The 24,790-nt window shown below is 43.9% G+C and overlaps 1 protein-coding gene across 4 annotated transcripts in view; it reads right to left on the bottom strand.

Moving 5' to 3' along the window:
• The window catches only part of ATP13A4 (ATPase 13A4), a 150,226-nt gene that overhangs the window by 92,340 nt on the left and 33,096 nt on the right, over window positions 1-24,790 (bottom strand). The window contains exon 1 of one of the 4 annotated variants that reach the window (XM_083177576.1): window positions 1,505-1,638. The exons of 1 other annotated variant lie outside the window; for it this stretch is intronic. In XM_083177576.1, coding sequence (XP_083033702.1) covers window positions 1,505-1,534 — 30 coding nt within the window. In that variant the 5' untranslated portion in view covers window positions 1,535-1,638. Of the gene's footprint in view, window positions 1-703; window positions 841-1,372; window positions 1,639-24,790 lie in introns of those variants that run through there. 2 more of the 4 variants (XM_083177575.1, XM_083177577.1) reach the window with 2 other exon arrangements.

Genomic DNA, 24,790 nt, shown 5'->3' with positions numbered 1-24,790 from the left:
CTAAATAAATTCGAAGTAGATTCTGATTGTTTTACAATAGCAACATTGAACTTCCATCTTAGAAAATTTCCCTCATTATCATTGAGAGATAAAAGGTCTTATTCAGAATTTAGCAATGAGTATTGCTTGAGTAATTCTTATATTCTTAATACTTTATTCACAATATAAACAAAACCCTTATTATACAATGCTCTAATTAAATGCAGGTTAAGGGCCAGGTCTAGAGCATTTTAGAACATCTTAATATTCTGTGCAAGAAACAGCTGTGTTCTTTCTAAACACAGGATTATCTGAGAATTTGTTTTCCCTCACTGACGTGGAAGTGGATAGGGAACTCTGTGTTTCTGTCACAGCAAAGTGATTTTATGGTCAAGACAATGCAAGTAATGCTTTACCTCAGGAATCAGTCTCAGTGTCACCAGGGAGCACACATCCATGTAATACACTGAGTGATTGTATAATCACTGAACTCTTCAGATCCCTTTTCTTGGTGAGAAAATCTTAACATTTTAAAAATGTTTATATGACTAATTCAGGAAAGTTCTGTTGTTTGAAAGAAGACAGATACCTTCTAGAATCTAGATGGAATGGGTCAGGCTAAGGTCTATAAGAATTTAAAGTTTTATAGATGAGTATAACTTCGTGAGTATCAAGTTGCTGCAAAAAAATAAATAAATATATAAATAAAAAAGGCGTGTCTTACCACTGAGAACATTAAATAATCCTTGTGACTGCAGAGTGATCATCTTAAACTGGTCTAGTGTGTTTCTGGACAGGTAAACAGCAGTGAAGTAACTTAAACAAATGAAACCTCTAATTTGGTTTTCAAGTATAAGTACAAAGGTCTTCTCCAAAAATGCTGTTTCTATAGCAATGGCTAATAGGTTTAAATACTTAATAAAACCAAGATTTTCATACCACTAACAAACATTACGCTGTAGGTCAAGCATGAAAAATTTGACTGACCCGGACTCAGCTTTCACATTCACATTTACCATCAAGCAAGAACAGGTTTATCCAATTCTCACTCCACAAGTGGATCTAATCACTGCTTCCCTGGAAGTGCCAGGGTCAGAATGCCCAATGGTGAGTCAATACATTTAAGAACATATATAAATCATATATATAAAATTGCTATTAAGATATTGTTGGCATTTGATGAGAAATCTGAATAGATTGCAAATTAATATATTTTTAGCATACTTCAAGTTGCTGCGTCTACACTTATTTTGTATTACAAATTAAATTAAGCATTATAAATAACATTAAAGAGCCAAATCTATATGCCCAACATCATCATTTATAGTCTACACCATAAATACACAAGTACAGTATGTTTTAGGGAATCCTCCTATAAACACTTCTAACTTACCATCTCATTTTCCTCCCCTTGATTAAGCAAAGCATGATGATCTTTCTTCAGTATTTCACCCATAAATCTTAGCAGTTTTCTTATGGTGCACTCAGAAAACCCCTCTTACACAGTTTGGGAATTGTTACACACCTTGTTGAATAGTGAGACACAGATACACATTTCTCCTGTGAAGGCACTGCATGCTGGCTCCACCTTCTAAATCAGCCAGGTGATGTAACCCTTAACATGCCAGGACGTTTTGTGACATCTATGATAGAGTATGTACAATGTAAACTGCAAAAAGTTACGGACAAACCAGCAAAAATAAAGCCACGATGTCTGACTACCGTCACAGGGGAGGAGACATTTCCCTATTTCTCCCATGTGAAGAACAGAGGGAATTATTGGTTGCTTGGGCACAGGCTGCGTACAATGGACAATTCGGCTTACCTGCAGCTCCCAGACTAATGCATCTAGAAAAAAATGAATCTGTCGGACATGCTAATTTGTCTGGCATGTCCGACAGACTAATATTTTGATATTGATTATGCAAATTCATTATACAATTATGTAGCGAAAGATTACACAGACAATATTTTTTTTTTCTGAGAAAAGCACACACTCTAACGAGACCAGGGCCAGCAATAGAAATCTTGGGGCCCGGTAAACTGATATCTTTGGGCCCAACCCTGTCCCCCTTGAGCAGCGGATTTTATTACATTGCAAATTAAATGTGTTTTTTATTATTAAAAAAATGTAAAATAATATTCACTATGCAATATAATAAAAATCTGCTGCACTACTGCTGAGCACATAGTCAGAAAAACATCTACATTTATATTGAATAGTGAATATTTAACTTAAACTCACCATCGGGTATCCCTTTGGTCCCACCTGTCTGTTGATACACTTAAATATAACTTATATAACCTTATCTAAAAACTTAACCTAAAATAAAGACACGACACAAGTGCTGGCGTTTCAAAAACAGAATGTCAAATTTATTTGACAAATTAAACTAAGACTATGAATGGTGGCGGCGCCAAAGAACGGTCATTATAGGAAGGAGGGGTTAAAGATCACTAAATCATACATACAACGCTGGATGACCACTCTCCCTGGTCAGCCACCAGGCCTGGTGGTGACGGCCATCCCCCGGGCAGAAGCGTGGCCCATGACAATCGTTGTCGAGGGAGAGTGTACCCCACTACCTACACACACACAGAGTTCTTAAAGCATGACCGTTCTTTACCGCCGCCGAAGAGGAAAAGAAAAACAGGGAAGGGTGGGTGGGGCTTCTTGGACAGGGGCAGATCACTCTAAACTCGTGATCATTCCTACCCTGCTTAGACCCTCCCCCCTGTTCTGATAGGCCTTGTGCCCATCCTCATTATCATAGTCATGTGACCAACAGCAGAGTGTACCCTGTGAGAACCCTTAGTGGTTTATGTCACTTCAGGCTTAATCAGCCTTCTGTGTTTCTATCTGTGTGTATGTGTATGGGGGGGGGGGGGTTATAAATAATAATTGCCTCTTCATAAATGAGACTGAGCAAGTAACAGCACTTCCACACTTTTACCAATGCACCTCCCTGGTACCGCCTGCGCCGCTATCCAGGCTACAAGTTTCAGTCCACGCTGCCTGTTTCTCATGCAGTCCTGCTCCATCTAGGTCAGGGGTGGGGAACCTCAGGCCCACAGGCCGTAAATGTCCCCCGTAGGCACTTTTTGTGGAGCACAATAGGCGTCCAGCAGCAGCATGCAGCAGTTAATCTGCGGCGGCTGAAGCATGGGACGAGGGAATTCTGTGGCGGCCGGAGCATGGGACGGGGAATCAAGGTGATGGCCCCCGGGAGAATTTCATCTATTAAAAATGGCCTGTGTAACAAAAAAGATTCCCCACCCCTGATCTAGGTGGATAGATGTTCACCACCGCAGTTACAGAGCAGGGAAGTGCAGATGGTAGGGCACAGCATTGTGCAGTGCATCACATGATCTCACTAACTCGTTAAGTGTGCCATTTTACCCTGGACTGGCTCTTGGATGCAGGCAGATATGCCATATTCAAGAAGGACCCAGAACCGGTACTGATATCTGTCTGTTTCCCCTCTGTGTCCACTGTTGGGGATGATCCTTCTGTTGCAGTTTTTGTCTTATTGGATTTGATACATGCTGATTTTTATATCTTTATATTGTAAGTGCATTGTGTAATTAAAACTTTTTGTTTATAAATGGCATTGCTCTATTAATGCTTTTCTCTGTATATGGGAGAAGGATACACAGGCATTAAGAATACTGTTATCACATCTGATTGGACCTGGTGTTCATGAAGTGGTATCGGTATTCATGAACCCTCCACGAATTAAATTTTTGTATGATTTACTCAGGGTAATTATATTTATGGTATTTTCTCACTCCTCTCACAGTTGTTGTGTTGTATGTGTAGGTGTTCTACATGGTAGCGCTTTATGTTACATATATTCTTTCTTTGTAGCTAAGAATGAAAAGAATGTAACCGTTTTTTTCTCTCTGAATAGACTGAGGAAATACAAGTTACCAGTGTAGTGTGAAATTGCATTGGGTGGAATGATGGAGTGTGGTATAGGGGTCCGACAGTCGGGACCACGACAGTCATTAGCCCAACGTCAGGATCCCGACTGGCCGGACTCAGACAGCATGGTGAGCGCAACAAAGCCCCTTGCGGAGTCGCTGCGCTCGCCACGCTGCGGGCAAGGTGGCTCGCTATGCTCACCACATATTCTATTCTCCCTCTAAAGGGGTCATAGACCCCCACGAGGGAGAATAGCTGGTGGCCGTCGGTGTTTTGACAGTCGGGATCCTGACGTCAGGTAAATGACTGTCGGGACCCCGTCCGGCACCCGAGTAATGAAACCAAGTATTGCATTACTGGAGATGCCACAAAACTCAACTTGTGTAAAATGTTGCTGCAGATTCACTTACCTTGTCTATCTGTCTATGTATTTTATATCTAATGTTTTGTGTTACCTGGATATGGATTGTAGTTACATTTTATCTTTTTTTGGTGACTTTAGGAGTGTAGGGTATAAGATATGAAAATAGACATATATTTATGAATGCATACATTAAAACGGACTTGCCTCAGATTAATGGAACCCCCTCCCTATCTACCCAGAAAAATCCACTTCTGTTCAAAACTGAGATTGGGACTCACCCATTAAAAACTGGAACAGTTTTGAGGTACTGTGGCGATGTTACTTGTGGTACTTGTAACTGCATACAGAGCATGCTACTACAATCCAGCTAACCCATATTAAAGGAGTAGAAACTTTACATGCTATCTTTGGCTCAGTGCAGCCCCTAATATGGCCCTCTCCTTATCCATTACATTACCTACCATAAACATTTCTGTATGACCTCCCAACTTATGGCTGTCTCAAAGCAGGTATTATATTCTTCCATGTACAGTACAAGTGTATCAATAAAGCAAGTTGGACCGTACAGCAAGAGACTTGGAAGCCCAGCAGTACTGAGTACAGTGGAGGTAAAAACATGTCTGGATTTAATAAAAGACACTTTGGCACTAAACAGCAATATGTAGAGCATTATAAATTGTTATAACAATTTCCTGGCAGAGTAATGCAGACTGAATCCAAATTCTAATTACACATTTGTGTTTAAAATTTATATGCATACTGTACATTGCAATATTTCAAATGTTGACATTGGACTTGGCTTTGGCAGAAAGGGGAATAGCTTCACAGCAATGTCAATATCACAAGCCACTCCCTCATTTTGAAGTCACTATGAGGCATGCCCTGCGCTCTGTGAACAGTTCCTTGAATAGATGCTGTGCGCAAAGCATCTATTCACCGCTGCTCTGCTAAGCGGCCCCCACACACACTGTGGGGAGCGACTCCCCATGGAAGGGACAGCGGGACAGTCCCAAAAATGTATTCTGTGTAGTTTTGTTGTCATTTTGTTATCATTTTTACAAGCAAAACTCTGGAGAATGAAAGGAGTGGCTCTGCTAAACCTGACCGAACATCAATGCTCTATCCAGCATGGGCAGCCATTTTGTGATTGCACAAATATACATGCAACCAAATTAAATACTAATTACCTACGAGACCATTCTCACTTTTTGGGCACGGATCTACCGTGCACAGAAGCTTAATTGTGTGGTAGGGGGTAACTTTGAAAAAGAAGCTTACAGAGTACATAATATGTGAGCTTGGGAGATTTATGTTTCTATTGACTAGTTTCACTTTAATTGTCAACAAGCAGGTTGTACTGAAACAGAAACTTTGTAGCATTTCCTTTTTTATTTAAATTCCTATTGTTGCACAATGCATCAAGACAAAGAGCAAGTAAGGTCATATCTTGCAAGGATCTTATAAGTCACCTCCCACCTCCAACCTACATCCTATTGTTGAATGGTTTGCTGTTACAGTCTCAGTTTTGAATGGCGAATAGTGTTATAATGTGGATACATTTGAATTTAGTGAAAGCTATCTAGTTAGACAGAGCTTCATGGAGCCATAAGAAAAAATAAATGTGTGGACCACCCTTTTAAGGAGGTGGGTCGAGGGGGCGCTTGGTATGGGTAGTGCCCCCAGCGTGATGCAGTTGAAATCCCGAGGCTGGAATCCCGATCGCCGAAATCCCGGCACTTTGTCCCTCTGTGGGTTTCCATGACACCCATGAGGGAGAATAAATTAGTGTGCCGAGTGTAGCGAGGCACTAGGCCCGGCAGGCTAGGCTTCGGCATTCGGGATACCAGTTTGGGGATTTTGACCCCCGGGATTACGACCGCCAGGATTTCATATCAATCCCTTTCCAGCAGCTGCTATAAAAAAAAACAGGATAGTTATTCCTGTACACTGAATGAATATAGATAGGAAAAGGGTAAGCAGTGCTAAATATGAATTTCTAAAAAGTTGTAAAATACCTAATTCAGCATTGGATGGTCTATGATAAAATTGTAATAAAACAGTGACATAAATAATAATGTATAATCATATGCCAAGGTGTCTCCCAAGGGGCTGATTCTGACTCAATCCAGGTAGTATTAAAAGCAGGTGTGTGGTGCAGCAATCCCTGATGTGTTTCGCAGCACCAGGCAGCTTTATCAAAGGTAGCCCTGGAGCCATGAATGATATCACATATGTTTCTGGGGAGATTGTGAACTTTCATTATCTTTAAGGGGCCCATTTATCATTTAATATTTGCAGCTTATTCCACCAAAACACCCATTTTTGGGGGTTAGTCGCAAATATTAAGTATCACCTGAATGTATCTGGACGGACTGCAGTGATCCCTCCTGCACCACCGGCGTTCGCTTCCCCCGGGAGAAGTGCGGTCAGCAGGGTCCGTGGGGGGTCAGCGATAACTGCACATGCTCAGACATCCCCCTGGCACCAGGCTGAGTGCATTGCCGGGATGGACTCCTTTCTGAGTCCTGTCCCTACGTGTGCAGGATGATACATCGCTGCGATAAGATAACATATTACAATGCGATCCTGGGCGGTAGTATTCTGCCCAGATCACATTGTATATGCAATCCGTAATAAATGGGCCCCTAAAACTGTATAAACTGGTTGTCCATGCTGTGGCTGTTTCTTTCCCTAGTATCAGTATCAGGTTAAATCCTACATAATGAGTCACTGTTTCCTGTGTTTTGCTGACGTCAATTACGCTGCACTCCAAAAATTGTGCACTAATTTTAGGCAACAATTTTTAGTACAGTAATGTTGCCATTACACAAGTTTTGTGAACCTCTGGTGTTGATACAATTTACCTGAGCTACCAAAATGTATTGTGACATACCCCGTTGCAATAATTCCCATGCATTATGCCTATGGTGTGAGTACAGCATTCCCAATTGGAGGGTCCCTCAATAGTCAGGTGCTTAGCAAAAGTTTTGCAGTGTAAAGGATTGCCGCTTTAAAAAAACCCTGGAGATTTCTTACCAAATCTAAAATTTTCTGAATCTCTCATCCGATAAAATTTCACCCCAGGGGTCACAAACTTGCTAAACTTTGCAACCAATTTAATCCCAGCCTAAACATACCATTTAAAATTGTATAAATGCAGTCAAAATCAAATCATATCTAAAGTATATAAAATATGCCAATAAATTAATATGATAAAATATAAATTTACTTATAGAGCCGTATTCAATGAGAATATTGACGGTGTGCAGCGAATCCTGTTTAGGATTCGCTGCACACTCGCCACTGCCCGCCGTGTTCCGGAGCCTCGCTGTCCCCCCTATTCAACGCCGCAGGGGCTCGCTGCCGATGATGGCAAGTGTGAACCCCTGCAGCGGACGCCGCAGGGAGCCTGAGGACGGTGGCAGGCAGGGAGATGGAAGTCTCCCTGCCTGCCCCAGAACGTATGTGGGGAGTAGGTGGGCTCCCCGGGAGCCAGGCAGCGCAGGCTGCCCCCCGGGAGAGCCAACAGGGGACCAGGTATTCACTGCACCCTATCGTGCATATGTAATAATCGGGTGCAGTGAATATATGAATATCTAATGAGCGGCTCTCGGCTCCCGGCCCCCTGCTGGCTGCTCTGTGTAAAAAAAAAAAAAAATTTTTTTAAATTAAATATATATTCATGTGCTCATGAATAAAAATAGCATGCCCCTTCACAGAATAAAATTCCTGATTTTTTTACACCAAATGTAAAACAACAACAACTTTATTTTAAAAGTTCACTTTCCACTTCACCATGAAAAGATGGCGATTTGCTACACAGCGACACACGGCAAAAATCAAGACGGCGAGAAGTGCACGTTGAATAGGGTGATTCGCTTTCTGACCCAAAAAATCACCTTCCAACGTGAAAATAGCACAAATTCGCTGTGAAACAGGGCGAATTATCCTCATTGAATACTGCCCATAAAGTTGCAGATATTTATACACCTAATCAATTCAAGGATATAATGTTAGCAATATATTATATAAAATTAAATTCATATTGATAATGTATGATATATAATAATTTTTTATAAACGCAAATGTTTTTGTGCAAGTGACGTGAAAAAAGTATTAAAAATAAAGAATCTATAACCAAAAAACACACATTGGCCTCAAAGGAAAAAATACAAATACAGGTTGAGTATCCCGTATCCAAAATGCTCGGGACCAGGAGAATTTTGGATAGCGGATTATTCCGTATTTCGGAATATTTTAATATTTAAATGATGTATTTTGAAGTATCTTGCATTTATGCTGTATAAACACATAAAATACACACATATATATTTTATTACCACATGAAATGCACACAAATATATTTTATTTGTTCAAAAAACAAGGTTTCAAAACATGAAACAAAATTTGTGTACTATCTCAGATAGTGAATTTGAAGGCCAAGCAATCATTTTCTTGTACATATATAGTGCCAGTTACATATCATGTCCCCAGTAGTTCTGTTACAAATGTCCCCAGTGAGTTTTTAGCAAAAAAACATTTTTTTTTCACTTTCTGGAATGTATGGTTTTCGGAATAATTCGGATAACGGATATTCGGATACGGGATACTCAACCTGTATTGGCTACCACAGGGAAAAAAATACACATTAACCTTTATATCCCATAAAGCCCAACAGTCAAGAGCCCCCTCATAACATTATATTATATACCAGCCCACTCAAGCTCTTACCTTCAAAGTCCAGTCCAAAGTTTGCTAAATATCAGGGGCAAACACAGGATTTACATGGGGGGTGTTTGAGATATTAATGTCTAAAATGGGCACCTGTATTTAGACTGGTGAGCATATACTGTAAGTATGCCAACATACAGTGCTCAACGTAGGCCGGTATTCACTGATATGGCATACCGACACTTCGAGCACTGACCTGCCGCCATCATTTCAAATTCGGCACTATTTATGTGCACATTGGAGTTCTCCAGCTGGTAGCACGGCCACTCATGATTGGCTGCCAAACAGCAGCAGATTTTAAATGATGGTGACCATAGGCAGACTGTACGCAGGGAGTCCTCACAGCCAGAGCCTCCTCTACATCGCTGCCAGACAGGGTATCCTTCACACCACCTCTGGCAAGACCCTTCTCTGCATCACTGCTGGCCAGATCCTCCTCAACAACACCACCAGACAGGCCTCCCCCACACCTCCGCTGACCAGACCCTCCTCCACACTGCTGGCAGACAGAGCCACCACCACACCTCCACCGACCAGAGCCACTGCCTCTGCCACTGGCCAGAGCATCCTCCTTAGGTAACCTTATATCTTATTTTCCTTCCTGTTGTCAAAGCCCTCTTCACTCACAGCTCTCCCATACTCAAACACTCAGTGACCATCTTTGTATGTATACTCATCGCCATCATTGGCAGCAAGCCTCTATTAGTACGCTGATTGAGTCCTCACTACTTATATTTAAGCTGTAATGTGTATCGAACGGTGGCACTCTTTACCTGTACTCTATTTTTGTTATTTATTCAATGTAATGCTAAGTTTTGTCTCCGTGTACTGTTCCTTTGTACAGCGCTGTGAAACACTTGTGGCACCTTATAAATAAAATTATAATAATAATCTCTGTCCCTACTCTGTCCCACTCTTTGTCCCTACTGTCCCTATCTTTGTCACTGCTGTCTCTGTCCCTGCTGTTGCTCTCTCTGTTCCTGCTGTCACTCTCCCTGACTGTATGTCCCTTCTGTCACTCTCACTGTCCCTCTTTATCACTGCTGTCCCGCTCTATCTCTGTTTTCACTCTTTCTGTCCCTATGTTCTTGCTGTCCCTTTCTGTCCTTGCTGTTGCTCTATCATTCCCTGCTGTCACTCTTAGTCCCTTCTGTCACTCCCTCTGTGCTTATGTCCCTGCTTTTACTCTCTCTGTCCCTGCTGTCCCTCTCTCTGTTCCTGACGTCATTCTCACTGTCCCTCTCTGTCCCTGTTGTCACTCTCTCTGTCCCTATGTTTTTTCTGTTATAATCTCTTTCCTTGCTGTCACCCTCTGTCCCTGCTGTCACTCTCCCTGTTCCTGCTCTCACTCTCCCTGTCACTATGTTCCTGTTGTCCCTCTCACTGTCCTTGCTTTCCCTCTATCTGTCCCTGCTGTCACTCTCTCTGTATCTCTATCCCTGCTGTCACTTTCTGTCCCTCTATCCCTGTTGTCACTCGCTCTGTCCCTGCTGTGAAGATCCCTGTCCCTGCTTTCACTCTCCCTGTCCTTGCTGTTCCTTTCTCTGTCCCTATCTCCTTGCTGTCCCTCTCTCTGTCCCTGCTGTCACTCTTCCAATCCCTGCTGTCCCTCTTTCTGTCACTGCCATCCCTTTGTATGTCCCTAAAATCCTTCTTTTAGTCCATATGCACCTGCTGTCACTCTCCCTGTTCCTGCTGTCACTCTCCCTGTCCCCATGTTCCTTCTCTCACTCTCCCTGTTGCTCTATCCCTGCTGTCAATCTCTGTCCCTGCTGTTGCCTTCTCTGTCCCTGCTGTCACTCTCCCTGCTGTCACTCATTATCCCTATATCCCTGCTGTCCCTCTCTCTGTCCCTGCTGTCACTTTTCCAGTCCCAAGTGTCCCTCTTTATGTCACTATGTCCCTTCAGTTACTCTCTGTCCTTGCTGTCCCTCTTTCTGTCACTACCATCCCTTGTTATGTCCCTGCTGTCCCTCACTTTGTGTCCCTACCATCCTTCTATTGGTCCCTATGTCCCTGCTGTCATTCACTCTGTCTCTGAATTTTGGCTTATACTGTCTGGCAGAATGGGAATTTGTCTTGTTCCATGGGAATTTTGACTCATTCCATGTGGCATAATGTGATTTTTGGCTCATACTATGTGGCATAATGAGATTTCTGATTCATACTGTGTGGTATAATGTGAGTTCTGGCTCTTTCCATGAGAAGTTTGGCTCTTTTGTTGCAGCATAATGTGATTGTTGGCTCATTCTGTGTAGCATAATTTGATTTTTGGCTCATACTGTGCAGCATAATGTGGATTTTGGCTCATTCCATTGGAATTTTGGCTCATCTGTGTAGCATAATTTGATTTTTGTACCATTCCATAGTAACTTAGTGTCATTCCATGTGGCATAATGTGATTTTTGGCTTATATCATGGGAATTTTGTCTTCTTCCATGTGGCATTATGTAAATTAGCTAATTTCATGTGGCATAATGTGTAAGGGGCGCTAGTACTAGATAGTTTAAGGGGTCCTTCTATTTTGGTGCATAATATGTATAAAGGGTATATGGTGTGGCACACTACATTTAAGGACATGCCACAACCTTTTTCTGTAGCATGCATGCCTTTGGCACATGCCTAATTATGGCCTCACTTTTCCATATCTCCACTTCAAATTTTCTACTTCAAGCACTACTGATATAGATATGTAAACATGTCCTTTATTAAATATGTACATGGAACATATGTTGTTTATTACAGAGAAAAAAGCAACATTTACAATACCCATGCCAATGTTTGGCAGCACAAGATACTTATAAAGTCATCACATACATTTTCCTGTTGATTGAGAAATTTTCAGCTGTGGAGAAATGAGAATGGATTACCAGTTGTAAAACAGTTTCATGATGGGTTAGAAGTGAGGCGCACTATGTGCTTTAATACGCTTGGCCATCTTGATACTGTTTCTGTACTAATGTGTGACCCCTGTTGACCTCTAATAAAAATACAATTGAACAAAAAGGCACATACTAATCAAACACTCAACATTACACCTATAAAAAAGGATATTCTCATTAATACACACAGTGCAAGCTTTAGGGTAATGACTTTCAGAGTATGTTACAGATGTTCAGTCTGCCTACCAGTGACATCACTGGCACGGGACCTAGTTGCTGCTGCCAGTCATCAAGCCTTGTGGCGATGGACATTCCAGCTACACACGTTGCAGCTCTGAGCTTCCTTGGGATCTTGGAGGGCTGCAGGTTAACATAAGTATACCCATAATGGCAGGCCTGCCCACCATACAGCAGCTACAGGAAGCTTCCTGTAGCTGCTGTATGGTGTGTGGCCTGTTATCTTCAGGGATCCAGGTGACGGATAGAAGCAGAGTTGGCAACACTGACCCGGAAGTAGGGGATGTAAATCGGAGACAGAAGCAGCACTGACTCCTCCTGTACTTACACACTGGTACCTGCCGCTGGGAGACCCGGATTACTGTGGTCCTGAGGGGTCTGTAATACCCAGCAAGGCTCCTTGATAAAGGTCCGCTACTATGGACCGAAACGTCGGGGCACATATGGAAACGTTAAAATTGTGATTCATGCTGACCAAAATTTATTGGATATAATAAAAACCCGGATTGGATTTTATAACAAGTCTGAGATCTTTGTTATAAAGGCGAGTGCCTGACATCCCCCACCCACAGTGTGGAGGATACTCCCGGAATATAATTGGGGCTGTGTGTCAAAACACATTCCCCTTGCCAGGCACCCCAGACTATTGACCTTTGTGTAGTGTGAGTGCGGTCTTTCTCTGGAACTATATATATATATATATATATATACATAGATACAATGGATGGTGGCACTCAGTACAAAAAACCTCTTGCAAGCGGCCTCTAATGGGTCGACGTTTCAAAGCGTTTATTTAGAGCTTCTTCATCAGGACAGTACTGTCCTGATGAAGAAGCTCTAAATAAACGCTTCAAAACGGCATGGTCGTGTGACAGTTACTTCTTCAGTAGTGCTAGGCTACACCCAGTCTCGTTCTTTCTCTTAAAACACCATTAATCTGCCATACTAACCAGAGTCACCTACTTTATACGCTGCATCTTATCAACACCTCCAGTGCATATAGACAAATATCCTAATGATGAGATACTGTAGCCAACTCCAGTCCTCGAGAGCTACCAACAGTTAATGTGGATCCTTTTAATGCATGTCAGTGAGTAATGAGTGCACCTGTGCAGCCGCTAAGATGTCTGGAAAATGTGAACTGTTGGTAGCTCTCGAGGACTGAAGTTGGCTACCACTGCATGTAGTCTCTTCAAAATGGGTCTGTCTACCAAACTCAGGACAGTTGGGATGTACATCTGATAAGGTTATTATCGTTATTATAGAGGAATAACAGTTACTGTACAATGCAGGAAAATATCAACTTAGAGTTATAATTCTAGAACTAAAGTCCCCTGGTTCAAAAATTTTCACTGTGTAGATTAAGAGTATCCCAAAAAAATGGACTATTGAGAGAAAAAGCTTCAGCTGACATAAACATTATAGGCAAAACTTCCGTGTGGAGGCTGGTCCTCCAGGCTGACAGGCCAGACAACCTTGTTAAATTAATCAAACAAGAATACACATGCAGCATAGCTTCTGCTTAACAACAGCCAAGGCCACTGTTTAATAAAATCAGTGCTAGTAAGCTAAATGTAAATATAGCATCAGGTTTGCCAGTGTAAATTGTAGTAAACCTTTAAAGAGGAATCTTCACTGTCTATACATAAGCACCATCCACAAGTTTGATAATAGCTGATGAGAAATCAGTTTTATTAAAATGCGAATCGGGTGTGGATTATTAGGCTGACAGTGTCTAGAATAGATCAACAGGCAATAGGTTGAAACATGAGAAAGGTCAACATGGTGTAGCTCAACTGTGACAAAATGTTGACACAAGCTAAGGTCGACATGGAAAGTGTCAGCACAGGAAAAGTTTGACAGAAGTATTTCACGTGACATTATATAGTTCCCCCTCTGCCCGGGTGAGAGTTAATGGAGCGTTCTCAGATTCCTTCAAGATTAGAAACGGAACACGACAGGGCTGCCCCCTCTCGCCCTTGATCTTTGTTCTGTGTATGGAGGCGCTGGCACGTGCGATTCGACTGAACGGAGATATCAAGGGCATAAGAGTTGGTAGGACAGAACATAAGTTGGCACTTTATGCTGATGACCTCCTGGCATCATTATCAGACCCAATCACCTCAATGCCCTCCCTGATGTTAGAATTTGAGAGATTTGCGCGCCTATCGAATTTTAAAATTAATTACTCTAAATCTGTGGCCCTAAATATCTCTGCTCCAGACAATGTAGTTGAGGGGATAAAAAAGGCATTCGCGTTCCACTGGCAGGATGACCATATCAAATATCTGGGCATCCGGCTATCTAAGAATAACGCCAACCTTTTTCAACTCAACTTCCTCCCACTACTGACTAATATAAAAGCGGAGTTTGCAAAGTGGACACCCCTCAAACTGTCTTGGCTGGGCAGAGTAAACACGGTTAAAATGAATATTCTCCCTAAAGTATTGTACTTACTGCAGGCTCTACCGATCGCAGTCCCACCATCCTTCTTTAGAGAATTGCAAGGCATAGTCGGAAAATTTATATGGGGTAATCGAAGGCCGCGAATTTCTCAAAGAATCCTTATACAAAGCCGGGATAAAGGGGGTCTCCAGCTTCCCCATTTTCTCAGCTACTACCACTCTATACACCTTTCTAGGATTGTGGAGATGTCGAGACCCCTACAACATAAACAATGGCCCGCCATTGAGGGACATGCAGCGGGTATATCCCCGAAGGCCGCTCCCTGGCTTAGAAAGATACCCACAACACGACACCCAACCCTGACCCCTACACTACAATGCTGGCGTAGCTATAGGAACCTCTCCTTTTTTAAATCAGGTACATCACTTCTTACCCCCTTGATAAACAACCCAGAGTTTCCCCCAGGAGAAATCCTTCGGACACTTCCCATACGTAATTCGTTGAATGTCTCCTACCTAGGACAGATAGTGGATAAAACGGGACTGAGATCCTTCTCGGACCTGCGATCGGAGGCTGATCTCCCGGCAAACCTGTTCTGGCTTTATATCCAGATTCGACACTATGTTTCCTCCCTCCCTGCCAGGATCCAGGGATGGGACCCTACCCCTTTTGAATCTTTGATCCTCTCACAAGAGCCCCCGAGGCACTTAATATCTAAACTATATCAGATATGCCTGGACAACCGGGCAGATGACATGCCAGCATACTCGATAGCTTGGAATAGAGAGCTGAATGGGGCCTTGTCGGGAGACCAATGGTCCAAAATTTTTAAATATATTTTTGCCTCCTCATCCTCAATACAGACGCTAGAAACCCAATATAAGATTGTCTCGCGTTGGTACAGATGTCCGCAGACACTACACCAAATGAATAGGGCATTACCCAACCTCTGTTGGCGATGCAGTCAATCCCAGGGCTCACATATACACATTTGGTGGTCCTGTCCACATATCCAAACGTACTGGCGCCAGATTCACTATCTGACAGAAAAAATAACTGGTACTTCTTTACCTTTTTGTCCGGAGCTCTGGTTGTTCAACCTCATAGATCTACCAATATCCACGTTCAAAAAGTCACTGATTAGACATCTACTGAATGCAGCAAGGGCGGTCATTCCGTGCTTCTGGAGGTCCCCTGACCCCCCCCCCATCTCCTGCTGGCTCCGCAGAGTTGATCTATATATGGCCATGGAAGATCTGACCTCCTTCCTGAGAGATAATGCACAGACCTTCGCTACCACATGGATGAGCTGGCTCATCTTCAAAGAATCCCCAGAGTACTCCAATATAATTTCAACAGAACAAGCCTCGGCCCCAATGTGAACCCGAGACGGACCCCACACACCCACCCCAATTCCCTCACACTGCCCCCCTCTCTCATCTTTACTCTGTCCCTTTCACTTTATAAATATTCTATTCTTCCTTTTTTTTTTTTCTTTTTTTGTTCATTGTATGTTATAACATTTACTCAGTCTTCAGTGGTCTGGTAGGCCACAAGGTTTTTGCTCAGGATGATCTATAGTACAGCATGTTGGAAATGTAAACGATTGTGCACTATAATTGAATTCCACATGGGAACAATTTGCTGTCTCACACTGTACCAGATTGGAAATTTCTGTTATATGCTGAAGACTGTTTGTATGACCCTTTGTCTTTTCTTAATAAAAATTGATTGCGTAAAAAAAAAAGAAGTATTTCACGTGTATTGGTGTCTATGCCAAGATCTGTCGACATGGATAACACCATGCTTGGGAACGGGGCCTTCTTGCACTCAGCACTCTATCATATTCTCTCTATGCCCACTTGGATCGTGAGTAAGAACAAGTCGGTTTTAAAAAAAAATAATCATGAAAAACTCACGTCAACCTTTTTATGTGTCAACCTAATGTCAACTTACTACATGTTGACCTTTTTATGTGTCGACATATTGTCTGTTGACCAATAGTGGTCGACCTACTGTCGACCTATCAACTGGAACCAATACGAATCATCAGCAGGCCATATGCTGTATAGAAACATTCTGCCATTTGCTTTTCTAAATAAGATGCATTTTGGGGGGCAAAAAAGATGCCCAGTGCTGGACATTGCAACTCACTCCCGCCCAGCATCAGCTCTTCACAGTATAGTGAATTTAGGTAGATGTATGAGGTCCTATCTTAATGTATATGAACCAATGTACTCAGTCAAGGGCTGGCAGTGATAATTGGTAAATAGCTCTGGCCATTAATCAGTCAGATTGGTGGGAGGTTTCTAGGCACTGATTGGTGGATGGCTGAAGCTATATACTTTACTACAGTGGTCGAAGTGGGGCGGTATACGGGGGTATGGCATACCCCCACTTTAATCTGAAGATAAAAAAAAAAAGTTTTTTTTCCCCCTCAGGATGCTCTCTGATCACTCAGCAGCACATATTGTGCTTTTGTAATACCCCTGTACAACGGGGCAGTCTGGCAGGGGACGTTGATGGACAGGGGGGTGTCCGAAGGTGCGCACTATATTCACTCTTTACTTTTCCATACCCCCACTTCAAAATTTCCATACCCCCACTTCAAAATTTCCACTTCGACCACTAATTAAAGTTCACAAAGCTGTAAGATGAGAGACAATGACTGACTGCAGGAGGGTTCCACAATTTGATTGCGTATCCCTCATAGATCCGCTGTGTGATTTCTAGAAGGATAGGACTCGGAGGAATTTCAGAGATGGGGCATTATTTTTAATAAGGAGAAAGTGGATCGATTTGGTGTGTCATTTTTATAAAGTTAGATGGTTTGAGTGTAAGATCTGGAGGTATGTTTATATTTTATTTAGGTTTATATCAGTGGAGCAGTATCAGGATGGGACATGAGAGACCCTCTGAGGGAATGAAGGGGTAGAGACCCATACTTAAGGGAGAAGCCACTATTAGGGTTTGGCTAGCCACCACAGCGGCTTGGCTAACTATTAAGGTGCCCATACACAGGTCCGATTACGACCAATTTCACCAAATTACAAGGGCTGATATATTGGGTGAAATCGGCCCAAATCGGAGGTGTTTTACGTGTGATCAGATACGATGCGCGTTCCAGGGGGCATTGGATCAGATCCTATAGATCATACAAACAGCAAATATGATCTTTCGGAATCAGATCATCAGCGGCACACAGGGCCAGCGCCACCATTAGGCAGCCTAAGCATTTGCCTAGGGCGCCGGCCGCTGGAGGGCGGCAGTTTGGAGCTGGTCCGCGCCGCATCACCCAGCAAACCGTCCCATCCATGGGGAGCATTGCGTCGCTGCAACCCGCACCACCTGCTAAGCCCCCCCCCCCTGGAAAGTCACGGCGCCAGACCCCCCCCCCCTCTCCTCCCGTCCCTGGGCAGAGTTGCGGCGGGCAGCGCCGCATTGCATGGCAAGCCCCCCCCCCTGGAACATCACAGCACCGAACCCCCCCTCCTCTCCCCTCCCTGGGAAGAGTCGCAGCGGCGCACAGCAAGCCCCCCCGAAGGTCACCATGCGCCGCATCACTGGACCCGGCAGCGTGGCCCCGCTGAAGCGGGTAAGTGTTTGAGCACCAGGGCGCCCCCCTCCCCGCCTGGGGCGCTCCGGTGCCTATTACCGGCTCTGGCGGCACATTGCATGTGCTTTTTAGCATGTGCCTAGGCCGACATGCAGGAAGGTCGACATTAGTCTAGGTCGACATGGGTTAGGTCTTCAGGGTCATAAGGTCGACAGGGTTGTTAGGTCAATATGGGTTGAAGGGCATGACATGGGTTGAAGGGCATGAAATACCGAATGTCAGCACATGTCGGCTCAAAAAACTGTGACCACCTTTTGACTATCGACCTAACCCATGTCGACCTAATGACCCTGTCGACCAAATGACCCTGTCAACCTAACCCATGTCGACCTAAATGGATGTCGACCTAATGACTGTCTAACAACTTGCTGGAGACCTAATGACTGTATCCCTCTGGCACTACTTGCTTTTTGCTGTTTACAGTACTGGCCAAGGTACCCGTCCAAACAGGTGACGTTCCTCTGACATATATAATGGTGAAAGAAAGGCATCACTCCGGGACTTTGGAAAAAACAATCTTTTACTGTCTGCCTGTCTGTCTTCAGGACAGGCTGTGGTTTGAAACGCAGTAGGCAGACCGTAAAAAATATTTTTTTCAAAGTCCCGGAGTGATGCCTTTCTTTCACCATTATATATGTCAGAGAAACGTCACCTGTTTGGACGCGTACCTGGGCCAGTACTGTAAACAGCAAAAAGCAAGCAAATCTATCTGTCTATCTATCTACCTACCTACCTATCTATCTATCTATCTATCTATCTATCTATCTATCTATCTATCTATCTATCTATCTATCTATCTATCTGTAAACACTAAAGACCCCCATACACTTAGGACAAGTCGCCCCCGACTTCCCCCTGAGCTTCCCCGGCTGCTCCACGGGGGAGCTTGATTAGATTGATGTGCCATTTTTTACATGTGATAAATCGTCTCGATTTATCACATGTAAAAAACCCGGGGATCAGGGGGGGGGGACGGGGGACTACAGGGCTGCTGGTGGGAGCGGGGGGGCTGGGGACGCTGCGGGGGACACAGGCGGCATAGAGCCGGGAGCTGTCAGTGATAGAAAAAAAAAGCCTATACAATGAATGGGCAGCCTGTGATTGGCTGAGCGCTCTCTCAGCCAATTGCTGACTGGCTGAGAAAGCGCTCAGCCAATCACAGGCCGCCCATTCATTGTATGGGCTTTTTTTTTTTATTCCGTACTGACAGCTCCCGCCGGCTCCCCCTGCCCGGCTCTATGCCGCCTGTGTCCCCCGCAGCGTCCCCAGCCCCCCCTGCTCCCTCTACCGCCACGCCGCCCCACTAGGTCCCAAGTCGGGTGGTCGGACGTGCAGCAGGTCCGACCACCCGACGCAGATCCGATGCGCACGGGACCGCGCATCGGATCTGAGGTGACATCAAAACTAGCCGATTTTGGTCCGATTTCGGCCAGATCCGACTGATCTGGCTGAAATCTGACCAAAATCAGCTAGTGTATGGGGGCCTTAACAGTTCAATGAGTATAATTGGCTGCCACTAACTGCTGTGCTACTCAATCGAGTTAATGGTGACCTGCAGGCAGCAACCTAGTGGCCTGGATTTTCTATCACTACATACAATGTAAATGTAGGATGCCCTCAAAATAAACACAAATGAAAACATATTAATACAGATGAAAAGTGTTTCCATACATTGGGTCTGATTCTGAGTCAAACGCAGTCATGGCTGTCCCTAAGTCTATTTACAACTTAAAACCAGGGTTGCCTACCCTCCCGGAATGGCCCCGGCAAGAGGGGCAACCCTCCCGCAAAACTGCCTGGCTCCTGCGACCCCCCCCCTCCGGCACCCGCGGGTCAAATGATGTGAATAGCGCCATTTTAGCCCTGCCCAACGCAGTGCAATGCCATAGAAAACGGCATTGCACCTTGGGGGCATGTCTAAAACAGCGCTATCGCTCTGGCCATGCCCCCAATAAGTAGACACTCGTAGGGGTAAATTTACTAAGATCAGCAGATACTTCTGATAACCAACTTGGCTGGTTACGAATGGGATCGGGTCTGTTTTGTGTCTGAGAATGCAGCTAATTTACTAAGCTGCAGAGTTCACGAGATTCCTATTTGCTGATGGTGATGAAGTAATTTGTATTTAGCTGCCGAGTATACCAGCAGCCAAACATGACCAACCATGAAGTATCACACGGATCAGTCAGATCTGTGATTCTGAGCTTCCAAAGTCTCCTGTCCACAATCCGGGCACAAGCACTATGAGCCTGTGGCCCCAAATAGCATTATTCTGCCAAGCCCAGGAGGCATATTTTATTTATTTACAGTTTCTTATATAGCGCAGCAGATTCCGTTGCGCTTTAGAATAGTAGACAGTGATAAGACAAACTGGGTAACAACAGACAGACTTGGAGGTAGGAGGGCCCTGCTGCAAGCTTACAAGGGGGGAAACATAAGGACAGGCACCAGTAATAGCATAGCAGTTACAAATCCAGAAGGGAAGCTATATAATACATAAGTGCCTCGGAGGGTTATGCATGTAGAACTTAAATATGATAGGCTTGCCTGAAGAGGTGAGTTTTCAGGGAACGCTTGAAAGTTTGGAGACTGGTGGAGAGTCTTAATGTGCGTGGAAGGGCATTCCATAGGATGGGAGCACCCCGATAAAAGTCCTGTAATAATGAATGGGAGCTAGTGATCCGTGCAGAAGAGAGACGCAGATCTTGTGTAAAGCGGAGTGGTCGAGATGGGAGATATTTTGTGATAAGTGCAGAGATGTATGCTGGTGCAGTATGGTTAATAGCTTTATAAGCAAGTAGAAGTGTTTTATATTGAATACGGTAATACACAGGCAACCAATGGAGGGACTGGCAGGGGCGGATCAGCAGACGATGAGCGTCTTGCAAGGAAGATCAGCCTAGCAGCAGCATTTAAAATTGATTGCAGTGGTGAGAGTCTGTTCTTGGGAAGACCAGTTAGGAGACTATTGCAATAATCAATGCGGGATATAATGAGTGCATGGATAAGAGATTTGGTAGTGTCTTGTGTGAGATAGGGTCGTATTTTGGATATGTTTTTTAGATGCATGTAACATGATTTGGAGACAGATTGAATGTGGGGAAGAAAGGACAGTTCGGAGTCGAGGATGACCCCTAAGCAACAAGCTTGTGGGGTAGGGTAGATTATCGAGTTGTCAACAGCGATGGAGATGTCAGGATGGTAACTGTTCTTAGTTGGCGGGAATATAAGTAATTCCGTTTTGGAAATATTGAGTTTGAGTTGGCGACAAGACATCCAAGATGAGATGGCAGAGAGACAATCAGAAACCTAGAGGACCTAAGACTTAACCTTGCGGAACTCCGACTGACAGAGGTAATGAAGAGGAAGTAGAGTTAGAGAAGCGAACACTGAAAGAGCGATCAGATAGGTAAGATGTGAACCAGGAAAGGGCTGTATCATTAAGACCTAGGGAGTGTAGTGTTTGTAAGAGAAGAGAGTGATCGACGGTGTCAAATGCAGCAGAAAGATCAAGAAGAATAAGTAGTGAGTAATGGCCTTTAGACTTAGCCATTACCAGATCATTCACCACTTTAATCAGTGCTGTCTCAGTGGAGTGTTGAGAGTGAAAACCTGACTGAAGTGGGTCTAATAGGGTGTTAGAGTTAAGAAAGTTTGTTAGGCGAGAGTAGACAAGTCTCTCCAGTAGCTTGGAGAGGCATGGGAGCTGAGATATAGGACGATAGTTAGAGAGAGAGTTAGGGTCAGAATTCTGTTTTTTTAGAATAGGAGTTATCACTGCATGTTTGAGCAGAGAAGGAAAAGTACCAGTAGTAAGAGAGAGATTGCAGATTTTAGTTAAGGTTGGAATAATCACAGGAGATAGATTTTTAATGACTTGCGCAGGTATAGGATCGAGAGGAGAGGTAGTAGAGTAAGAGGATAAGAAGAGTGCGGATACTTCCTTTTCATTTGTGGGCTCAAATGAAGAGAAAGTGCCAGAGGGTTCAGGTGGAAAAGAAAGAGGGTTAGAGGTTGTGGAAGAGCATACCATTTCATCTCGGATGTTATCAATCTTGTCCTTAAAGTAGGAGGCAAGTTCTTGTGCACTGATGGTAGCCGGTGGGGGAGGAGGGGGAGGGTACAGAAGAGACTTAAAGGTGTTAAAAAGTCGCTTAGGGTTAGTGGCATGAGAAGAGAGGAGAGATTGGTAGTATGTTTGTTTGGCAGTGTCCAAAGCATTGCTGTAGGAGTAGTAGCTAGTTTTATATGCGAGGAAATCAGTCGTACTACGAGATTTGCGCCATTGGCGTTCTACTTTACGTGACTGATTTCGTAGTTATCTTGTTGTTTTGGTGTGCCACGGTTGGCATCTAAGCCTACGTGGGGTGTAATGGGTAGCTGGAGCCACGTCATCAAGGGCTGTTTCAAGAGTCTGGTAGAGGTGGGAAACAGCAGAGTCAGGAGAGGTAAATGTAGAAATTAGTGAGAGCTGTTGTTGCAGGGAGGTGGTAAGTTGTGGAAAATTAATTGCATTAGTATTTCTGCGGGTTAGAGTAGGCTTGCATGATTTCAGTGTCAGTGAGCTTGGGGTAATCGAAGAGAGTGAGAGGGTAATGAGATTGTGATCAGAGAGTGGGAAGGGAGTGTTAGTAAAATCAGAGACTGAGCACAGCCTGGTGAAAACAAGGTCAAGGCAGTGGCCTTCCTCATGAGTAGAGGAGTCAGACCACTGGGAGAGGCCAATAGAGGAGGTTAGAGAGAGGAGTTTGGAAGCATGCAAAGATGGTGGACTGTCAATAGCAATATTGAAGTCACCCAGGATGACAGTGGAGATGTCAGACGATAAGAAATGGGTGCATATTGCACCCTGCCCCCTTTCAAAGCCAGGTTCTGCCTACAAGATTCTGTCTGTCCATGTCTAAGCTGCAATGCCCCAAGATGCCATGCAAATAACCCACAGTCACTCACGCCATCTCCATGCACAGATCAGATGACATCCATTATGCCAATCGCCGGTAGCTGTCAGGTCAGCTTATTTCATCACTCAATAGCTACAAGGAAGTGGGATAAAAGGACTCCCCATTAGCACATGCGAATGTCCCAGAACAATGCTGTGTCTCTAGGCTTCTATGTGCAGTTCTCTGTTCCCAGTGGCTCTGACTTGTAGTACAATAATTCTAAAGTAAAATGTCAGGACATTTGTCCATGATCTACATCTCAAGGGAACGTGGGCCATTCAAAGTCACACAAGTCATTCAACCAAAGAATAATTAAAGAAGAAGTTTTGGAAGGGTCGAGTTAATCCAATCAAATGTTATGGAAGGACCTAAAGGGGACAGTTCATGGGAGTAAACCCACCAATAATAGATTAATAGAGTAATAGAGTTGAAGCTGTTTTGTACAATGTTTCATTTGGTTTCCTTTATCTACGCTTAGAACTTATGTGAAATTGGGGCAGATGTATTAAGCCTTAACAAGAGATAAATGCAAGGGTGATAAAGAGAGATAAACGTCCAGCCAATCAGCTCCTTCCTGCCATGTTACAGGCTGTGTTTAAAAAAAAGTCAGTAAGGAGCTGATTGGCTGGACGTTTATGTCTCTTTATCACCCTTGCATTTATCTCTTGTAATTGCTTAATACATCTGCCCCAATATGATGTAGTTTAAAAATGTCAAGCACCACTTATAAGGTAATGTGTATAATAAAGTACATGATGGTGATCCTGTCTATATACTATATGTACATTAATGCACTCTTCATACAAAAGCGCCTTTACACACCAGCCAGTGTCTAAAACTCATTGAGAACTGCATTATGGGAGAAATTTACTAAGATGGGAGTTTTAGTTCAGATAGGATGTTGCTATGGGCAACCTATCAAATACTATCTATTATCTTCTAAAAGGTGATAGATAAATAAATAAGAAGTAGATTCGGGTTGGTTGCCCATAGAAACATCCCATGTGAATGGAACTTCCATCTTAGTAAATTTCCACTTATGTGGCAAAAGCAGGATTTTTAGAGGGGGTTTCCAAATGTATCCCATAATCTCTCACTCATGTGCCTGGCACAGGGCGGAGCAGGAGTCCCAGAAGCGCTGCGGGCGGGTGCAGACGCCGGTGGAAGGAGACACGCTGCAGGATAAAGGTAAGGGAGCACACTGCTCCAATTTTAACACAGCACTTTATGCACACAATACAAGTCCTGATGAAAAGGCCGCCCCGGCCTAGAAACATCGACCTGCTTATAATTTCTTTGCTGCACATGATATAAAAATTGGATCTCATTCCTAAAAAGCTGTTGGAGTGCCGCCTGTTCCTTTGGGGTCCTTGCAAGTGGGGATCCTGAATCAGACACCGTTTACTATTGTTTATGCTGAGGAAGGCACCACAGCGTTATCCCCGTAGACGAGAGTGCCGGACAGCATCCTGTTCTATATATATATATATATATATATATATATATACAATCCAAAGCCTGGCTGGGGAGCAGGGCTCTGCAGCAGCAGCCAGCTTGCCGGCCAGCCAGACGGAGCACAGGATGAATATGATGGGCGAGGGAGCGGGCAGGAGGCAGCGGGGCGGTCCACCGGGCTTAAAGTGGTTAATGTTTCAGCACGGCGACGTACGACGTACACACACAGCGATGATGGTTTTACAAGCAGATGAA

This window comes from Crinia signifera, chromosome 3 (assembly GCF_055691185.1).
Source record: "Crinia signifera chromosome 3, ASM5569118v1, whole genome shotgun sequence".
Classification (NCBI taxonomy): domain Eukaryota; kingdom Metazoa; phylum Chordata; class Amphibia; order Anura; family Myobatrachidae; genus Crinia; species Crinia signifera.
The sequence above is the reverse complement of the archived record's forward strand: the minus strand, read 5'-3'. Positions and strand labels throughout refer to the sequence as shown.